At 38.7% G+C, this 22,198-nt stretch overlaps 2 protein-coding genes and 1 long non-coding RNA gene across 3 annotated transcripts in view; 2 read left to right on the top strand and 1 right to left on the bottom strand.

Moving 5' to 3' along the window:
• The window catches only part of cox4i1 (cytochrome c oxidase subunit 4I1), a 209,859-nt gene that overhangs the window by 6,792 nt on the left and 180,869 nt on the right, over positions 1 to 22,198 (bottom strand). The window lies entirely within an intron of this gene.
• LOC143757230 (uncharacterized) lies at positions 3 to 4,111 on the top strand. Its single transcript, XR_013210449.1, has 4 exons — positions 3 to 187; positions 1,126 to 1,320; positions 1,672 to 1,768; positions 2,955 to 4,111. It is a non-coding gene; the product is annotated as an uncharacterized LOC143757230 (long non-coding RNA).
• emc8 (ER membrane protein complex subunit 8) overlaps positions 9,330 to 22,198 on the top strand; it is a 29,224-nt gene continuing 16,355 nt past the window's right edge. The window contains exons 1-4 of the mRNA XM_077248195.1: positions 9,330 to 9,746; positions 21,565 to 21,641; positions 21,759 to 21,828; positions 21,903 to 21,997. Of these exons, the coding sequence (XP_077104310.1) occupies positions 9,540 to 9,746; positions 21,565 to 21,641; positions 21,759 to 21,828; positions 21,903 to 21,997 (449 nt within the window). The 5' untranslated portion in view covers positions 9,330 to 9,539. The remainder of the gene's footprint in view (positions 9,747 to 21,564; positions 21,642 to 21,758; positions 21,829 to 21,902; positions 21,998 to 22,198) is intronic.

Here is a 22,198-nt window from a genome sequence, read left to right on the forward strand (position 1 = left end):
CTGCGTCTTCCGGTTATTGCGTTCGAAATGGCTGCCTCTATTCGCTGGACAACTTCGCTCTCGCATCTCACAAAAGTTGGCCAAGACGATGTGGTGCGACTCTTGAATGAACACTCAAAGGTAAAATCATCCAAGTTGGAGAAAGGATACAAGTTCTTCTACGAGAATTTTGTCTTCAATTATAGAGGTAAGTAGCTTGAATTATGTTCTGTTGGCGAGTTATCGCTAGCTTGTTATGTTTAGTAAGCTATTCGTCAGCTTGTTAGATAGGTTCACTTCAAATACAGCGTATCCTATTTGAATAATTCGAACAATGTGACTTTTTTGCTTTCACTTGAGTATGTCAGTGTCAGTGGTCATTAAGTTAAACTTTTGCCTGAGGAGGCAACCTCTTAGCTAACGTTAATGGCCCGATGTTCTGATGATCACTTTGGCTACATTAACGTTGCGAAATGCCGTTGCGGCAGTTTAAGAATCACAGACAAAGGTTAAGTTGTATGTGGTTAAACATTTAATCCTTTTTCAGTGTGATGTGTGACTATTTCCCCCTTTAATGCAGTGTCAGATTAAGTGAGTGAGGAAGTGGTAGTGCAGGCGAGCTGCTATCGTTCTATGCGAAAGAATGAGGAGCCACATACACTTCAGGTTACATTGATTGTCAGGAAGTTCAGGCCGAAATCATGCTCTAGTTCCTAACTTACTCGTCAACATGCGTTACTGGCTTTCTGTAGTCTTTTGTTTATCAACAGGACATCATGTAGATAGTAGCCCAATCTTTCTGATTCTTGATGGATTTCATCAGATTTACAGTTTGGATCCAGACAGTGCTACAGTACCAAATTACCCCAAACTTGAAATGTGTAGTGAATAGAGCATGGTTTCAGACCTACAAATGTTCAGGTACATTTGTTTAGTATGTTTTTGTTTCTTCTGCTGTTGCAGATGCTCTTTTTGTTGTTCCATATATCTGCTGTTGCAGATCTGTACCTTTTTTTTTTGTTCGGCTGTTGCCTTAATTTTGTTCAACCTAGTTTTACAATAATGTTCCTAGTGTCAAACAAATGCTAATTACTGTATAGGCTAAACATCCAAACTTTCCCTCAAGTAAATGTTCTCCATTTCTAGATTGTGCTGCATGCCGTTAGACCTGTGGAGTTAAATGGGTGCTCCTGCTCGTGTGCTGCTGGAATGGCTTTATGCAACCATGTGGTTGCACTCCTGTTTCAAACGGCTCACAACAGCACCATGGGACTGAAATCTGTGCCAACCCCACTGTCCTGCACCGGTGTGCTTCAATCATGGCACCGTCCAAGGACACAGGTAAGTTTGTCTGATGTAAGTTGTGTCTTTAAAGTTTGTAAGTGCACACTGTTGGAATACTGATTCTGGTGTAGATATTTCTGCACAGTGTATCCATATCCTACACCTCATCCATATGAATTGTGCACATGGTAATATAAGATTTGTCTGGGTCCCTCAGATATAGCCATACATGCAATTCTAGAATTACTCACACATCACATTTCAGTATACATTTGTTTCCTTCTATTTTGCAGAGCAGCGGTTGCCTGCATACGATGTACACCTACTACAATATGACTTGTGTGCTGAATTAAACTGATACTCTCTCAGACTTGCAACTGAATTTAATTTCTTTTTGTGTTGATACAGGGGATTCGTCCCGAACCCATGGATGAACTCGTGGTATGAAAGCCAAAGGCGCTAGGACGCAGTAGTATCAAATCTACTCTGTATTGCGCTTACGCTGGTAAGTTTTAATTACGGTAATTTACTTATAGACTTTTATCACGGCAGAATTGATTACTGGAAGTGCTCGTCAAAGCAGTGTATCTATTCTTCCGGTTATGTATTTTCAATGTGCTTTTGTTAACATCTAGTTGAATAAACGCTTCTGAAAATGTCCAGATTTGTAAATCATCCTGCGGGTGTTCATTTTAATAGACAGGAGAAGAGATATTTTGATGATTACTGTGTACATGATTTTTCAAACTCAAAGGAACTTGTAGGTTTTTAATCTAACATAAGCCATGGGTCTTAAACATGAGTGAAAATTTCACCCCACGTCAGTGCTCGTCTAAATAGTGACCACAACGCTGCAGTGTGTATGAGCACTGATGAATAAGATCAAAATTAATATTTTTATTTATTTGTATTAAATATTTCATTAATTTTTCATTTCACTGTATGTAATTCACATGTTTATTCCAAAATTAGTCGCACGGTTAGCCTGTTAAGACGAATTCAATTTGTAGGATCGTTACATTTCTTTACGGCAGTTTAAGACATTCATTCATCTATTTTCATACTGCTCTTACGATAATAGACCATGGTTTTACTACAAATAAAATACAAAATAAAACATCACGTTAATAGTTAAATCATGGTAACCAAAAATCAGCCATATTTTAACCATGTTTATCAGAAAACAATTGGTAAAATTCAGTTTAGGATTGTAAATTCACCCGGTATGAAATAGGATCAGTAAGAGAAAAACGCTGTTAATGAGAAGACGAGCACTGGACTTCGTCAGGTTAGTTTGGAAATAAATGTATGTATTAATCAGAATGCACATTTGAAAGGGAAATATACTTACAGGAGGAACATTTCAACTAGTTGAAGATATAATGTAAACATCCTTAGCGCCGCGTCTAGGACAACTCGAGGTATCGCACACATGATGTGCACTTTCTCAGTTTATGGCCAGCAATATTGTTGTTTAAGCACATTATGGAATTAAGATAATGTCTGTACTATGTTATGATTAAACCTGAATCCGATTATTCATTATTATTACTGTTGCTGAAAGTCCGATAACATCAGCAATTTTTAAATGAGAACATGCAGATAGTTCTTTATATCAGATTAGCTACACTGTCGCTTGTAAATCATTGGCAGTTATTAACTGATGAATGGTTTTTTACTTGTGTTTTTAGGACCCCTTCCTGACCCGACGGTGTTGTCAGTTGGAGCCCAACTACGCAACCATCAGCCACAACCTGGCATTTTCAAAATCTTATACGGCCTCTCTGACCTGACTTTAGTGGACTCTAAATTTGGACTAGTCCCTCGAGGTTCAGTTCTTTCTTATCAGTACACACCAGTAATACCCCGAGAAATCATTAAGCATCCAGAAGCTCCCTCATTCCCACAACTTCCATTAATTAGTGGCTTAACATTAGAACGGCATCTACATTTTGTCCCCAATTGTCATCAGTTTTATCACATACAGAGTTTAGAACTAACCCATGAATGTGCAAGTATCATCGAAGAGAATAAGGAGAATCCTTTGTGGAATGAAGTCCGACAGCCCCGCCTAACTTCCAGTAGATTCGGCGAAGTTTGTAGCTTTAGAGGGGAGTCATCTAGTCAGGCTCTGGCAGCCAGGATCATAAAGGGGGTAAGGCAAACACCTGCCATGAAAAGGGGTATTGACCTTGAGCCAGAAGTTTTACAACAGTACAGTGACCTTTGCAATGTCAGTGTAGCTCCTTCTGGATTCGTTGTGAATCCTGATGTGCCTTACCTCGGTGCTAGCACTGATGCCAAAGTGTATGATCCCACTGCAAATCCACCCTTTGGGTTAGCTGAAGTGAAATGCCCAGATGTTAACAGTATAACAGAGGTTACACATGTAAAGTTTATTGGTGGTCAGGCCAAACTAAAAAAAAAATCACAAGTATTTCTGGCAAGTGCAAGGCCAGTTAGCCATAACTGGTTTAAAATGGTTGGATTTCATTACATCCACACAAAGTGACCTCACAGTAGAGCGAATTTGGCTCGACGAGTCGCTGATCAGTGAAATGAAAGGTAAACTTGATATATTTTATTTTGCCAAATAAATGGAAATGTACCTGAAACTAAAGTAAATCTATACACCCCCCCCCCCCCCCCCCACCACACACACACAAACAAATGGGATCTCTTTCTGATTTTATTTATGAAACGGACATACCTACTCTGTAATCATCCCCACCACCACATGCATGTGCGCACGTACGCACACACAAACACACACAAATGTTCCCACACACTTGTACTTAATCCATTAATGAATTGTTTTAATTGTAAATTAAATGTATGTAAATATAAATGTAATATGAGTGTCTGATTTTTTTAGTGTATAAATGTTATGTTATTGTATTAATTTTCACATAAATTAATTTTTTTTATAATAGATGTATATATGTCATGCTATATATATATATATATATATATATATATATATATAATAAATGCTATGTCATGTTTTAATGCAATAAAATGAATCATTAATCTTATGCCTATGTTAAGGGTTTCACACTGGGATATCACCCTTCACATCCAGAGGGCCTTGGTAGTTGGACATTAGGTAACAAGTTGCCCATAGCTGATTGACGGACCCTGAAAGGGTCAAAGGAATGGTTGTGTCCCAGATATGATATTCCTTCACTCTTCTGATGGCTCTCTCCGACAGGATTCTTAGTCGGGCGATGTTCTGGGGTTTTTCTGTGTCCTCTTTGCTGAACCTGGTACCTCTTTTGAAGGGGGGGATTATGAGTGTTGCTCCAACATCAGACAGCATCTGGTCAATGACAAAGCCTTTATCAACCATGCATGCATCTCCAGGCTCAAACAGGCTGAGGATCCCTGACTGGCATGTAATTTCTCGATCTGATATTGAACCTGTGAAAAGCTTTGAGGTAAAGGTGATAACACCACATGGGGCAATGCCAATTAGACCTTTGAAAATATTGGTGTTCTTGTAGGAGGAGAATGTTTCTGACTGGAGGGTAAGTGATGATGGTGCTTCACATCTGATTTCTGTGCAGTCCAGAATAACACGCACGTTCGGGCAGTACTGTGCAAACTTTGGTGGCATTGTTGCACCTGTTCCCTTGTCATCCAGATTGGCACTGACCCCAAAACAATGAATAGATAGTTGGCCCATGTAATTATTATTCTACTCAGCGTAGTGAGACAAATGCCAAATATGTCGGCAATCACCTTCTCCTTCATACCAACAGCAACTCGACAGCAGTAAAGAAACAGTTCATCCACAAGTGCCAGCCTCCGGTTCGGGCTCGGTTTCTTCAATGCCATGACATTGCTTGCCCTCTGAGCTCTGCTCCAGTAGACTAGCCTAGATGCTGAGGGGGCAACCGATTCCCGAAACGACAAAAACACCTTCTCTGATTGAAAACGGGTGTAGAACCGGAATTCCTCGTCAGTGGCACAGTATCTGTTGATGTTTAGTGTGCATGACAGGTCACTCAGTTGTCTTTCTAAACTTCTGACCTTAGCCTCAAGTTGCCTTATGGTTTCGGCTGCAGCATCAGCGTCTAACTTAGTGCACCTGCGGAGTCGCGGGTGTAATTGTGATCACTGGCGGGTTCTTGATCCTCCGCGACTGAAGGCCGTTCCTCCGCGTTCTCTATAAGAGAGTCGCTATTCTGAAACTCTTCAACTAACGTTACTTCAAAACGCGCATTAACCCGATCGAAAACTGACTGGCGCATCGCCACACGAGTCTCCCCCGAAAATCGGCTTGGTGTAGTACCAGATTTTAGTCTCCTCCTCCCACTTTTCCAGACGTAAATGCTTTCCTCGTCAAAGTGCAAGCTGCACACAAACGCACTACCCCGACTTATATGGAACGAAGGACCTTCGTCCCTCCTTATCAATGTCACCCAAGCCTTGCGGAGGTGTTCGACTTTTGGGAAGTCATGGAAGCTAAGGAATGGCTGTCTTTGTTTTGATGTTGAACGACCCGGTACACTGCAATAGCACCGGGGAGAGGAGGCAGCCATAGTTTATCTGGTAACTAAGTAACCACCGGAAGTGCGAGTACACTGCTTGGCGATTTCGAACGTTCCAAACCAGGAAATGCGATAAAGGCCTGTTGGATGACGAATTGTTCAAATGTTCAAATCAAATATTTTACATCATATTATGTTTTATATGTTGTTGTTCATACACAAAATGTATATTTCATCTATAATTTTTTTTTTTTTGTTGTTGCTTACATTAAGATTATTACAGTTCCCCTCTGTGAAACAGAACTTAATCAGAGCAGCGCCATGACAGGTATTTTCTCAGTGTTTCAGCAGAACAATCCAAAAACTCATCAAAAAACATATTCAGCTGCTGAAGAGATGTATCCCTCACAGCCTCGCTTTCATTCCCGTAAAAAATTGTGCTGCTGTGAATAAGGTTGCGTCTCAAAAGTAGGCTATTTATGTTTCTATAAACTGCTGTGAGCCTGGGTTCTCCCAAGGTTTTTTTCTCCATTCTGTCACCTGATGGAGTTTTGGTTCCTTGCACTGTTGCCTTTTTTTGCCTTTATTCGCCATTGGCTTTTGGCTTGCTTACTTGGGGACATTTAACATTTAATTTAGAATTTAACAATAATATTACAACTTTACTTTCCTGTTATCTCTGTAAAGCTACTTTGAAACAATTTGTATTGTAAAGGCGCTATATAAATAAAGGTGACTTGACTTGACTTCACTGTACGTAGGCCGTCCGGTGGGTACGGTCAAATCAGATCTGTGACTACTCGAGAGCAAGTTGACTGTGCGTCTGCTACCTAGTTATTCACACCTATAGAGTGTTTTCACTACACGTCATCAATCCGGAAGTCGGCCATTTTGGAGGCACTGAACTAAACAATGCCACTGAACTGAACGGACTTGCATATTTGGCTGATTATTGCTGCTGAAAAATGGTCGTGTTTTGGTCTGTACTAATCGGTCGCACCGGGAAAAAACATTTCCTGTTCTATAGACTGCCAAAAGTTAAAGAGAAGAGTGCAAAAAACGGATTAAAGAAGGCGTTTGTGAGAGTCACAGCATTAAGTCACATGTGTAAATGAAGCATTGACTATGGCTAAAATGTTGACGTAAAGTAGTTAACTATGGCTACATTCACACTGTCAGTCCAAATCCGATTATCTTTGTATCCGATTGGAATCTGATCTAAAATGATGTCCACACTGTGTATCACAACTGTTCAGATCCGAGTTGTGTGTTCATGCAGCTCTTTGGCAATATGGCTATGACATTGCGTTGATGGAGGGGTTTGCATTTGCAATAGAGATGTTGTCTTATTTACATTTTACAACATGGAAATGTGTAGCCGCCGCGCTGGACTACTGCATCTTGAGCTGCAGAACTGTAGGAAGCTGGTATGCACAGCTTTTTTACGTACTCTTATCTGCGCCGGTTTCAAAAATAATAATTTTCTGCTTGTCCGGCACTTTGCAACAACACAGCCTTGTTTCGGCAGCGACTTTCAGCATGTTTCCTATAACAACGTCTGACGTTTACATTTTATGTGGCGTGAGAAAGTCACATTCCACGTGAAATCCGATCAGTGCGTTCAGAATGTATAGCAGATTTCCTGATATGTGATTTGAATAGGATTTCAAACCACATATGGATGTAGCTTGAAACTGATTTCATGTGCTTTTTTTGGACTGACAATCTGAACGTAGCCTGTGTCAGGATAGGAAATAGAAGGAAGAATAGCGGTAAGGGCTAGAGAAGCTAGCTCGTTTGGATCTTTACCACATATTAACTTTAGTTCGTCAAAAACGTTCCTGCTTACTAAGTCCTTCTCTATATGATTTCGCAGCTTCCATGTGTTTTTTCCGTAGTTTAGACATCATAAATTAGTGTAACAATGTGTTCAGTAGTACATAAACAGCGCAATCCTTGCTGTTGTTTACATCTGAGTATCTCCAATATGTCGCGCATCCGGGTAACTGACCAAATCGTGACGTATAGGTGCAAACACTCTATATCTGCAATAGACGTTAGAAGACAACAGCATTTAGTGATAGGCTAATTCCTCATACTGCATATAGGCTACAAACACAAACCAGGCCAGCACTTTCTCACCTCTGAAAGGCTATCCAAATTTGTCTGGGATTTTATACCTTGGTGGTTTTTACAGCCATAGACTGCACAATTCTTTGACATTTTCAATGAAAATTCATTGATTTGTTAGTGTGATTGATGTACAGCACCATGTTAAAGGATCATATAAGCCCAAAACACATGGGTTATAGATGTGAACAGATATAATACGTAACATTTATATAGCGCTTTTCTGGGTACTCAAAGCACTTTATATAGAAGGGGGGGGGGGGGGGGGGAATCTCAACCACCACGAATGTGTAGCATCCACCTGGATGATGCAACAGCAGCCATATTGCGCCAGAACACCCACCACACACCAGCTTACTGGTGGGAGAGGAGACCGAGTGATGAAGCCAATCAATATGTATGGGGATGATTAGGAGGCCATGATGGACATGGGCCAATGGGCAAATTTGGCCAGGATGCCGGTGTTAAACCCCTACTCTTTTTTCCTGAAGGATATACTGGAATTTTTTAATGACCACAGAGAGTCAGGACCTCGGTTTAACGTCTCATCCGAAGGACGGTGTTTTTTGACAGTATAGTGTAGTGTATCACTATTACTGGGGCGTTACGACCCACACAGACCACAGAGATAGCACCCCCTGCTGGCCCTACTAACACCTCTTGCAGCAACTGTACATACTGTGCATACTGTACATACTGACTGCACATCATTTAAAACACTAAAAGCGCTCATAAATTTTATAAAGAAGTGGAAACAAAAAGTCCAACTAAAGCGAAACACAGTAGATCAAATGTAACATGAACCCCCTTTTTAAAGCCGTTTTAAAAGCGAAAGAAATCACCTTGAAAAACTAAGTGATGTAAAAATTAATCCCATAACAGTTAAGACTATATTTTAGAATGCACAGGAACAGTTAAAGGTGTATTCTTCTAAAATATATGAGAGATACAGATTTGATTAGAAAGATTCATTTAATTTAATTTTCCTCTCATTTCATTTCATTTATCTATTCCTTTTGTTAATGAGGCATCACAGTAGGCTAGGTGGCGTAGATGCTCCTTAACCGCCATGAAACACAGAAGACGTCATGACAAATCGGTTCTCCCACGATCAGTTAATGATTAGCCTATACTTAGTAGCCTACCTAACACAACAAATTATAATTATTTATTTTTCACTTGATAAACTGTTATTTACCATATTTAGTAATAATAATAATAATAATAATAATAATAATGCCCTATCAAGTGAATAATTGAACATTATTGCATTCCTTTTATAAATGAAATATCTGGATATTAAACACTTCATTTAACAGACATTAATGGTCATTGTAACGTAGTTGAAACAGCATTCACCATGATTTTGACATTTTGTAGAAATTGTAAGCAGGCGGTAAAGAGAATACCTATTAAAAGTAATTTGAGCCAATGGGATCGCTTGGGGTCCTAACAGATTTCGAAGGAGGAAGGTTGAGCTGTTCATGCGGTGTTCATGTAGAATCTAGAATGGAGGTGGTGTTCAAAGGTCTTTTATCAGATGCTAGCTTATAGTTTAGAGACAGTGCATCTACCGTTTACACCACTTGGTTCATTCCCAAGTACCACGAATATAAGAGAATAGGGCATTTGATTACAGTAAGTTCTGTAAACATGTCCTTAAAACTGACCACTCAAGCATACTGTAAGATGCTGCTGCACGCTGCTAAATATCCTCACTGCGCCGTGAACGGGCTACTGGTGGCCGAGAAACACAAAAAGAAGGACAGCCCGAGAGACTCAGTATTGTGTGTGGATTGTGTGCCTCTGTTCCACGGGGCTTTGGCGTTAGCCCCCATGCTAGAGGTGGCACTCACATTGGTAAGATGATTCATTATTCATATCATCTTAATTCTGGAGGTAAGTTCATGGTTGCTACACACACAAAATGGAAATAACGAGGAACTGTAATATTGAGTTTTCCAAGCCACATATCACGTATAAAGTCGAAGAATCAATTTGATTTTTTATAGATTTTCACAGTACACCCTGTGGAAAATACACAGAATATCTTGATGTTCATGTTTCTTAATATGCCTCATGTCTCATTTAGCAGATTATAGACCTGGGCGATAATATAGACCTACATAGTAGCCTATTAACTTGCGTGAGTAAACTGCATGCGAATAAAGTTAAAGCCTACTTAAATATAGTTCGACTCCTTTCCAACTTAACATAGAGAGCTGTGCGAAAATGTACGTTACATTTTCAAATGTACAAACTCAAGTAACTTTGTAAGTTAATTGAGACTCATATGAAAATTAACCATGGATTTACTATAGTAAAAACTGTAGAAGCATGGTTTTAAAAATGGTCCATGTACCACAAAGTTTAACCATGGTTTTACTAAAGTACCTTGTATTACATTTGACCATAGTTATGCAACACACATTTACAAATAAAAGAGAATGACAGGTTAGTATTACACAATACAGACTTTATTACACCAGTCAAATCACATATGGAAAGAATATAAACTGTAGCATGTGTAAGAACATGTCACGCTTTATAAATTAACAATGAATGAAGTACAATTCACAAAGAAATATTGGTGATAATGTACTGCAGTGCAGTGATAAAAATGGATTTTAATTTGCCAATTCACAAAAAAAGAGCAAGGTGTTTCACTGTAAAAATGTTTTATCTCTATAGAAATGAATAGGTCTTTCTTTCAAGACCTGTAAATAAATGGCCAACACCAGCAGATGTTTGCATTCTATTCTCTACATCCTACGTAATGGGTCCCATTAACAAAATGTATTACAAAAAATAGCCTAAAGGGTAAAACAAAAAGTTTCTATCATTAACAGCTTTACACATACTACGAAATATATTCAAAAGAAATAACTTTAGTCAGTTAGTTATCTTTTGAGGGGAGAGCTGTTTTTATTTTCCTTGTCAGTGTGATAAAAATAAAATTATAAGCATTAAAATAGCAGCCTAATGGCTATGGTGAAATAATGAGGATTTCAGTCTACTGCTTCAACTAATTTACACTGACATGGCAGAACAATTTTAAAGGAAATCTGCTCTTCCAGAAGTACTGTAATAGTCAGAAATCGAGTGTTTAATAATAATTTTATTTTATAATAGTACTTTAAAATTGAAATATTAGTATTTGTATTTTAATTTATTCATTTACTGTCGTAAAACCATCAAGCTTTTAATATGGTGGAAAACTGCAGGGAGCCCTTAAATTATGAAACCCCCCTTTTTCAGCACTGGTCTTTCACACTATAGATCTCAAAAAGACTCAAGAAAAAATGGGTGTGTAAAGCTGTGGAAAAGTGAGAGTGTAGAGGGTGGGAAGAGGGGAGAAAACAACCAATAAAACACAGACCTGCAACTCATTATACAGACACATGAATATTAAAATATGACCACGGAGGGGGAAAAAACCCAGAGTTGAGGACACCTTGATGCATTTTTATGAAGGTAAAAGTAGCAAAACCCGAGAGAATTTGATTTTGAGAACTTGTACAATAAATATTCGTACTTGTATGCTAAAATTTACATTCACTCACAGCTCCAATGTGAAAACCTGTAAAATAAAAATCTGAAGTTGAATGTTGAAATTTGCACTCGCAGACAATAGTCACAAACTTGTATTCTGAATTTGAAGCTGCAGACAAGTAGTCACAAATGTGTAAAATGCCATTTACAGAAATACAATGACAAACACAAACTTGTAATCAGTACCGCTGCTAGCCATTTTGGTGCCCTAAGCATAATTCCTTTATGATGCCACACCCCCCCCAAGCTGGTCCCATCAGACTCTCGTACATTTCATTTGTACATAGAGTCTGGCACCACTCTTTTGACAAGCGTTAATTTCCTTGTAGGCGGGTACTCTGTTGAAGTCTAAAACTATTGGATCTGCCCAGAGTCACTCTGGATCTGCCATAACCAATCGCTAACGTTTGGTCGTGACGTATGTCGAACCCCATGGGGAGGAGGGCCACAACATTGTGGCCCCCAACAAAACTAAGCAAAGATTGTTCTTGCTTTGGGTTTAACTTCTTGATATTCGGCAGCGTTGTCACAACGGACCGAATGGCTTCGCTCACATCTTTCTCCGCTGCCATTACTGAACTACAACTCAAAATAACACACGACATCAACGTCATCGTTCTCAGCCACTCCCTCTGATCACTGATTGGCCCGGTAAAAAGTTGACCGGAGAAAACCAAAGACTACAGCACAATCCCAGACGTAGTACTGAAGGAAAATGATAGTTGAGCGGAAGTACGTAGGAGAGCGGAGCCAGGCTAATATTCATTTGTTGTCAAAATAGACATATTATGACTATGATATGATGATTGATTTTTCATTAGGCTATTTTTGGTACCCCCTCAGCACTTGGTGCCCTACGCACAGCGCGTAATGCACGTGGTGGGAGCGGCGGCGCTGCTTGTACTATATATTTGCACTTGTTTTACATTCACATTTGCAGTACAACCTAAATTAGGCACTTGCAACTTTTCAAATCTGTCACTGCAATTTCAAATGTCGCGACATGACGTTTTGCTACTCTTTTTGCGATATATTAGATGCAAAACCAACTTGTGCACTTGCAATCAGTGGCAGCGAGAGAGAAAGGGGGGCGGGAGCGGGGGTGTTCAAACAAGCCGTTTTATTGGTTGGCGCCTAGCCAATGAAATGGGAGTTCTATTGATGTCACGAAACCCGCGTCCTCGGGGATGTTCTTCTGAAACGCTAACCTGGCTTAATGCATTACTGATATGAAAAGAAATAAATGATATTATCAAACTCCATAAACACCATACTAATTAAGTATATTATATTAATATTTAATTTAAAGGCAAAAACAGAACAAAAGGAGCAGGTATCTGTGTTATTTTCAGTAGCAGAGGGCGATCCTTTTAAGATGGATTAACTTCACATTATCTAACGCTAGACGGATGTCTTTAACCGTTGCCCTCATGTCTTTTGCAGCATCTCTCGCATGACACTGTGTTCTACGTGGTGTTCAAACAGAAACCTGCGTTTCGTGTTTTTAACTGCAAAAACGTGTTCTGTGTAAACGGTCCCTTCTCTTGGGTCTGTCGTTTGCCACAACGCCAAAATATTAGGTACAGATTTTTTTTTTTTGGGGCCAAGTCCTTATCCTGCCCTGAATTTACCCTTCCCTGTTTCTCTGCTTTCTTCCATGTTGTAAGGGTAAACCCACTCTGTTCTGTTCTGTTCTCGCACTAGATTTAGGCACTGCACACTGAGGGTGCTGGCAAAAAATGAACAGGGAAGTTCGGGAACCCTGCAGCTTTCCCATAAAATAAAGTTTTTCGGTAAAATAAAATATAATTATAATTATAATAATAACACTGTTATATAATAGTAATAGCACTGTTACATGTTATTTGTATATTTTTAGTAAGGAGTTGAGTACTGCTCACATATTACATATAAATGCATATAGTACAATGTATTTCGAGAATGGGTAAGTTTGTTCTTTGTGTACATACGTTATTAATTTTCATTTCTTCAGGTCTTAATAAGCCTTAAACAGGGTTCGTACAAGGTGCTTAAAGTGCTTGAAGTACTTGAATTTGACTTTTTCAAATTTAAGTCCTGGAAAACTCTTGAAAACAGCCATATTTTTGAAGAGGTACTTGAAAAGTGCTTGAATTATTAAAAATAGGGATGCACCGATACCGAGCTCAAGTAAAAATGCTCCGATACCAACAACCGATAGGCCTCCCAGGCAGCGTGTGTATAGTAACACACAGCTGTGGTGCGCGCGCTGATCAGAGGAAACCGCGCAGTGGATTGAGCGCGCAGCGGCACAGACGCGCGAGCTGGTCGAGCGCATCCCTTTAAACAGAAGGAAGTTTTGAAGGAAATCAGTGGAAGGTTTGTAGTAAGACAATAAAATGAGGCATGTAGCTTATTATTAACGTTAACTGACGAGAGAGAGCGCAGTTCTGTTGAATGCTCTTGATTGCTCTTGATTGCTGATCGTTCACTTAGCACGTATTATTTGGATAAAAGCTAAATCATATATGTATGTAAAGTAAAACATGAACTGTTACCTGATTTATGTATAACGAGTGGTTCTCTACATTATTACTGGACGTTTGCAGTCAAGAAGTTCCATGAACGCAAACATCAGCGCGCGCCCCGCAAACCGGCGTGTCTGCGCGCGAATACTGAACGTCTTGCGCTTGTACGGACAAATTCACACAAAATTATGTAAAAACGCCCATCTTGGCGAGTATCCTAGTAAACAAAGTCAGTTATATCTCAAATGAAGTAGCCATGTTCAAATGGGGTCCGTGCGTTCGGTCTTAAAGGGGCAGTTTAACAAACCCACTGCTGTTTAAATGTTAATTAAACAATGGACAACTAAATTACTTACTGCTCTTGACTAAAATAGGCTACCCTGTTCAACTTTACAAAAAGATCCATCTATATTTAGTTTATCCAGTAATGAATATGCAATTTTTTCACGTTTTATTACTTTATTCAAATTTCTGTGTTAGATCTACCCGAAAAACTCTAAAAAGACTGTTTATTTCATTTGTAGCCTTTCTTTGTTCTATCGTATTTATTTGTAAGTTGATTATTCGTTCTTATATTGTTGCTGACTGCTTACCTTTTAATAATGTTTTAAATTCACATTAATTAGGCAGGAAGTTTTTGTTGAAGTATCAAAATTGAATTAAATAATTGATATTTCACTGACCCAATCCTCAGCACTGACCCTTCTGGAGCTGCTCTAGTGTAAATATGTGCTGTGCATTCAATGAAAGATACAATATGATAGAGCAATAGAATGTACAGTAACAGAAGCTCATACAATGTATTTTAGCAGGCTTAATTAAGCATGAAAATAATTGAAAGAAATATATGTTTGATGAACAAATGAAGCCAACTAATATGATTTATATTCTCTTGGTTTATCTACTAATACATTTAAAAATTACAAATGCAGTGAAAATTCAGGGATCGGTTACGGTATCGGTATCTCGTTCTGCAAAAAGTGGTATCGGTGCATCCCTAATTCAAAATATTGTGGTGTTTTTTTGTTGAAAAAATAAAATTTTCACGCTAAATCAACGCTGCAGCCCGTCTGAGATATAGAGCTATTTCTCATGATATTAATATATAAAGCATGATATTAAATAAGTATATAATAGAACTTTCATTCTTCAGGTCAATCATATATATTGGAATATATAATGGGAAAAATATCAGTTTCAATATCCTTTCAATGGTTTAGGGGATTTTCCATGCCTGACAGCGCTGGTCAATGGATTGAACTCTATGAAGTGAAACATCAGTTACCATTTATTTAATTTGAGTAAAAAAATAAAGTTAAATAAATAAAAATCATAATAAAGATATTGTTTGATAAGTGCCGATTGAAGTCCTTGAAATCCAAAAAAGTAGTGCTTGAAAAGTCCTTGAAAGTCTAGGAATTTCATTTCACAGAGTCTGTACGAACCCTGCTTAAATTTGATTTTAAAAATTTGCAGCAACCCTGGTTGATGATCTGTTAAGGCAGTCTGTCTGGTTCCTGACCTGGACCCCGGTTAGTCATGAAAAAAATGGTTACTTATTTTTCAAGTTTTGGGAGGAGGGAGGACACAGTAGATTAATGGCTATGGTGTGGTTTAGTGAATAAAGAAAGTTCAGTTGGTGCTTCTCAATATCCCTCCTCATTTCCTCGCTCTTCAGTCCTCCATCCTAAGACCCGGAAACCTATCGAGCCCAGCCGTCTTGAAGGACATCTCAATTCTCTAATTGCACCCTGAGGAGGCGAGAATCGAGGAGTGAGGAGGATTCCAGAGGAGTTATGAGCGAGGATGCACAGGTGTATCCTTTGCGGAAGTGTTTTATCGACTAAACGTGACGCAAGTTTAAATTATCCTCCCCTTCACATCGGTCACAATAATTTTAATTTATAGTTTACATTTGCAGTTTAAATAAACCACACATCTCACATATTTCATCAGGGTATCTTGCTTTATTATTTATTATGAATTTCTTAAATTACCAAACTTTAACAACATAAGGGCAGATCCTTTTGAGCGCCGCTGATGACGCTGTGAAGTTACGCTCGAGTGACCAAGTATTCCAATGTATAAATAAGCTTTCCTTAGATTTCTTCCGTCCTCCTTTTCTTTCCTTTCAGCCTTCCCTCGCATCCTACAGGGGGTGGAGCTGAGACGCGAGGAAAGGAAACAAGGATGTACTTATAAGAAATGAAAAGCACCCAGTGTCTTGAGCTCATGGTTGGTGATGGTCATGGCTCAATGTTTGAGAGATTCAAACTGGCAACCTTCAGGTCAATGTAGCCCTGACCTTTGAGCCTGGTTTATACTCTCCTGCGTCTGCACAAGTTCAAAGGTGCACATGGCAAAACCGACCTCACTGCAGTGTTGGGGGTCATGCGCATTGAGTGCGTGAGACCCCATTTTGCGTGGCGTTGTGCATGGCATTTTTTGTAACTTTGTGCTGCTCTGCTTCTGAAGATTCACGAGTTCGAGGCGACTCTTGCCAAGTAGGCATGTCTGAACCTGCATCTTACCAGCACCCAGTTCTAAATGAATTGCTTACTTTTACAAAATGAGCCTACAACAGAAGAATCAAGCTCTTTTAATGAAAATAAAGGTCCATGTTTAATAAAAATGTTATCTCCGCTGCTTCCTGATGGTTTAAAGGACAAGTACTCAGTTGCCCTGTCGTTTAAAAGAATAGTACAATGGCGAGCGTGTCCTCGTCTGTTTGAGGAGGTGCACGTGCAGTCAGCGGAGGCTCGCGATGCGGTGCCAGGTGAAAGTATAAACAAGGCTTTGAAAAGTACACCAAAGCACTTCAAGAAGCTTGTCACCTGCATATGTTGTGTTGGTGTGCTGAGGCTCCCACATCTTTGTTGGCAAAATACCATGATCCAACCTTGAAATTTTATTGGGGAATAACATGGTTATGTTGGCCTCTTATGTTTAAGTCAACATAAACCACTGATCTTTTTATATGGAAGTAAAATAATGCCAAATGTTTTTGAAACAAAAAGCATGTTGAATTGTACTACTTGAAAAAAAAATGCATTGCATTAACCCTGCTTGTATTTTAATGCGTTGTATTTTTAAGGCTTGCATTTTTACGGGCTGAAATTTAGCATGGTTGAATATTTAAGCTGTGAATATTTAAATTCAAAACATTTCAAACACATTTTCATTAGTAAAATTTAAATAATCCATATTCACCTTTCATATTTCACTTCCAAAATATTCAAACTGATTAAAAATACAACCTATAATATTCAACAGGCGGTTTTCGGTCCATTTTATTTCGCTTTGCAAATTCGCTTCCACAAATTCAGTGGTTCAAATTCGACAGTAAATTCAATGTTGACATCCAGGAACTGCAGGAAAAGCAGTAGATTACCGAGCATAATCTCTATCTGCTGTTAGTCGACCTCACCAGCAGGGGTGCAAGCGCGTGTTGTTGACGAGGAAAGAGCAACAGTTAGAGCAAGCCATTTATTCATGAAAACTCATTTACAACAATTGAGCATGCATTATGTTTTTTGTGATGATTATCTGGGTCAGTAGCCTTAATATGCGGAAAAGATGATAAAGGAACAAAAACTGTTTGTTTCATTCAGTAACTTCATTGTTACTTTCCCTGTGTAGCCTTGCATGTTATCAGCTTTTTCTACCATGAACGGGATTATAATCGGTTTCCCTCAATACCTCATCATACTCAAGGATTCCAATTCCGTCAGGACAAAACGCTTAACTCGCACCTTATTGGGGAAGTATGCCTACATACATGTACTGCATCAGGGGCGTAGCCATCATTTCAAAAGTGAGGGGGACAGAATGTCAAGTGTAATACCAGTTTTATTTTTCTTCAGACTTTTGTTGAGAGATTTTTGCTTAATTGGCTTAATATGCTATTTATTTTAAAGCAATAAAGCAGAAAAAAGAAAGAAAGTTGTCAAGTACTTTATTTTGCACATGCAGGGTTTTTCCTGGCTTAAAACTAGGCGAAGGTGGTAAAATCCTGATCATGTATTTTAAAGGAGAACTCCGGGCAATTTTTAAGTTAATCTTGATCGTTAGAGCTTTGTGAGTACTGACTATAGAAAAAAAAAACGAACCGGATTGGTGATTGCTACGCGGAGCTGCGACCGCGAATGGCCAGAGCTCCCACCCAGCTAAAACGGCAGCTATGGGGGCATGGACATAAAGAGCGTTTTTGAGCCTATTAACAGACACAAAATGCAATTAAAATGTCTGTCCAACATGAACAGGGACCCTACATGTGAACAAGATGCGTTTAGCAACTTAGCCATTGTTTCAACTCACCTAAATAGTCTTTTAGACGGCAAGCTGTAGTCTCGCGCTGCAGTCCCGTGCTGTAGCCGGAAAAGGTAAACAATGTCCAGGTGGGAGGAGCGTTGATCATGTGCGACGAGTCTTTGTACATGGAATGGCATTTTTCTTCAAACGGCCCCGCTGTGTTGAGTGTGTGTAGTCATCCTTGTCAAAGTGTTCACTGCAAATGCGGTAATCTTTGCGCGTAGTACTTCTACGGGAGTTTGCACATCAAGTTGAAGTACAACTAGCCACAACTGCAGAATCTCGAGGTCATGGAAAGGAAGACGATGAAAATTTAAGCTCTTATATTTTCGCATTCGGTTGCCACAATTCGAAAAGGCACAAACACGAACCATTTCTTCTTCACTTGTAAGCAACTCTGATCATAACTCGTCGCACATGATCAACGCTCCTCCCACCTGGACATTGTTTACCTTTTCCGGCTACAGCACGGGACTGCAGCGCGAGACTACAGCTTGCCGTCTAAAAGACTATTTAGGTGAGTTGAAACAATGGCTAAGTTGCTAAACGCATCTTGTTCACATGTAGGGTCCCTGTTCATGTTGGACAGACATTTTAATTGCATTTTGTGTCTGTTAAGAGGCTCAAAAACGCTCTTTATGTCCATGCCCCCATAGCTGCCGTTTTAGCTGAGTGGGAGCTCTGGGCATTCGCGGTCGCAGCTCCGCGTAGCAAGCACCATTCCGGTTAGTTTTTTTTTCTATAGTCAGTACTCACAAAGGTCTAACGATCAAGATTAACTTAAAAATTGCCCGGAGTTCTCCTTTAATAAGATAATAAAATGTGTATTTTTCATAGACCATCATATAGTCTACTGTTTTACCACAGTATTTTCGTAGGTGGATCTCTGTACCTCTAGGGGGGTCCGGGGGCATGCCCCCCCGAAAGAAGATTTTGTACATTTTAAAGATAAATTCACTAATCTGGTGCACTTTGAGTCCCCCTAATCCGCTGTTAAAAATAAATAATCCAACTGCCCAAACATATGATATTCTCTGATTTAGATATCTGATCATCGCATTACAATTATTCAAATTATCAGTGTTAAGCATGATAATATGGTTAAATATCACACTGAAGCTGATTTAAAAATAACATTTACTTAAAATAAAAGTTCTTCTTTTGGCAAAATTATATTTTCTTACTAGCCTAAACAAAGTCTGTCTTACTAAACTAAAACTTTCCAATTGAAAACCTTCAAACTTCAAGCTTTTAAAACTACTACAAACTTTCTAGTTAGGCTTTTTCAAGAGAACTTAAAGTTTGTCTACAAACTTTTTTTTAATCTAATTGTAAAGTGTTACCAAATTATGATAAACTTCATGTACACATGTTACAACGCTGCCTGATTCAAGCAGATCGTGGCTGTTAATGCATGAAAATACAAGTTCAGCATTAACATTCACCATGTTTATTCTAAATTGAAGGGCTTTGATAACATATCTGTGAAAATAAAATGCATTACGAGTAAAAAAAGATTGAAAATATGGCATGTTTGTTCGGGTAGTGAATTTACAACAAAACCTGTTAATTATTCAACAAGAGAAATTTATCATCGGAGTTATTCATCATTGTGCAACACAATTCGGATACTACATGACAACTTACTTACAGTGCTTGACTTTTTCGTGAAAAAGGAGTGAAGAGTTTTTTGCCATTTTGAACTCTATGAAACTGATGGATTCGACGCGGATGCGGGCGTGTCGTAAGCTAATGCACGAGTGACTGATTACCATGGAAACGTGAAGTCACGTATAGACTATCCTTGACTCTTTTGATTTTAAATATCGATGTATACACACCCGTGAAAACCTCAGCTTGTCGTTGAAACACTTGCCGTATGAAAAAGTGCGGGGGACGAATTTACATTGTATAAAAAGTGGGGGGGACACGTCCCCCCCGTCCCCCGCGTAATCTACGCCCATGTACTGGATTATATTAAACTGGGAAGGGTCATAGCACTTTCATATTGTTGTCCTATATTGTTAGTTTAACTGTAAGTCGCTTTGGATAAAAGCGTCTGCTAAATGAATAAATGTAAAATTGGCTTGATATTCGCACACAATTAGGGACCGTCTCTAAAGTAACATTGGTAGTCCTATAGGCCTAAATGTTTCTAACTTCAATAGCAAACATCAATTTATTTGAATAAATTGCGCATTATGCCTGACACCTACATGAACACTTTACAGTTGGTTTTATGACTGTAAGTCGTTCTCTTCAAATGCTATTGAAGTTAGAAACGTGTATACCAATGTCGTATGTAACTTTAGAGACGCTCCCTAAATGTGCGAATGTCCAATGTCAAGCCAACTTTGCCACACTGAGAAACGCTGAGCATTAAACTTTGCACGTTAAGTTTATATTCTGAGTCCTTCTGCTTGACTGTGAGTTTGGTCTTTTATATCACTGTATTAGTCCATTAAGCTACGTTAACCGTTTTATTTGTCCAGCAGGGGAATCCTGAAGTATTGAGAGAAACCCTAGTACTGCATACAGCACAATCGCCGCAATATATGGTTAACATTATAATCTCGTTCACGGTAGCGAAAGATGCATGTAGGGTACACAGGAAAAGTAATCGTGAAGACACTGAATTTCACATAAAACAGACGTCATAATAAGCACAGATACACTTACGTTGTTGTAAATGGGTTTTTATGAATGAATGGCTTGCTCTAACTGTTGCTCGGTCTTCGTCAACAACACGCGCTTGCACCCCCTGCTGGTGAGGTCGACTAACAGCAGATGGAGATTATGTTCGGTAATCTACTGCTTTTCCTGCAGTTCCTGGATGTCAACGTTGAATTAACTGTCGAATTTGAACCACTGAATTTGTGGAAGGGAATTTGCAATGCGAAATAAAATGGACCGAAAACCGCCTGTTGAATATTATAGGTTGTATTTTTAATCAGTTTGAATATTTTGGAAGTGAAATATGAAAGGTGAATATGGATTATTGCAATTTTACTAATGAAAATGTGTTTGAAATGTTTTGAATTTAAATATTCACATCTTAAATATTCAACCATGCTAAATTTCAGCCCATAAAAATGCAAGCCCTAAAAATAAAATGCATTAAAATACAAGCAGGGTTAATGCAATGCATTTTTTTTTTCAAGTAGTACAATTCAACATGCTTTTTGTTTCAAAAACATTTGGCATTATTTTACTTCCATATTTTTAGCAGGGCAAGTGGACTGTCGCTGTAATTAGTATAATTCAGATGAACTTAATTCTTAAAATATGTAATGTCTTTCTTTCCTCAGATTGATACATGGTGCAAAGAGAACAAGTATGTCATTGCTGGCTATTATCAAGCAAATGAGCGTATAAAGGAAGCCAGGTAAAATGTGGGTTTCTTCATGTGCTTTGCATGATTTACTTGTTGTCTGTGTGTGTCTTTACATCTGTTTCATCTTTACATTTGTTTCATTGTTTACATTTGTGATCTTTACAACAGACCAAACCAGGTTGCTGAGAAGGTCGCTGCCAGAATCTCAGAAAACTTCAGCGAGGCTGCAATGATCATGGTAATTTTACATATTACATATTACAACCAGGTCAGATAGCCAGACAGTAAAACTACATTGTTTTTCACCATTAGTTGGACAACAGCAGATTCACTATGGAGTGTTTTGTACCTGTTCTCTTCATCTATGATCACCATGACAGCAGGTGGAAGTGCAGAGAGCCAAGCACGTGAGTACAGTTTATTTTGAAACTGATTAAAATCTAATTTCACCCAAAAATGTATATTCTGTCATCAGTTACTTTGGCTAATTTTTTTCTCAAATTCAGTGACATTATTTATTGTTTCTATTGAACACAAAAATAGATATTTACCAGAATTTTCAAGCTGATTGTTTATATACAGTAACATTTTGTGGAGACCTGGGTTTC

The sequence above is a fragment of the Siphateles boraxobius genome, unplaced genomic scaffold (assembly GCF_051911475.1).
Source record: "Siphateles boraxobius isolate OS27281-9 unplaced genomic scaffold, OSU_SipBor_1 30, whole genome shotgun sequence".
Classification (NCBI taxonomy): Eukaryota; Metazoa; Chordata; class Actinopteri; order Cypriniformes; family Leuciscidae; genus Siphateles; species Siphateles boraxobius.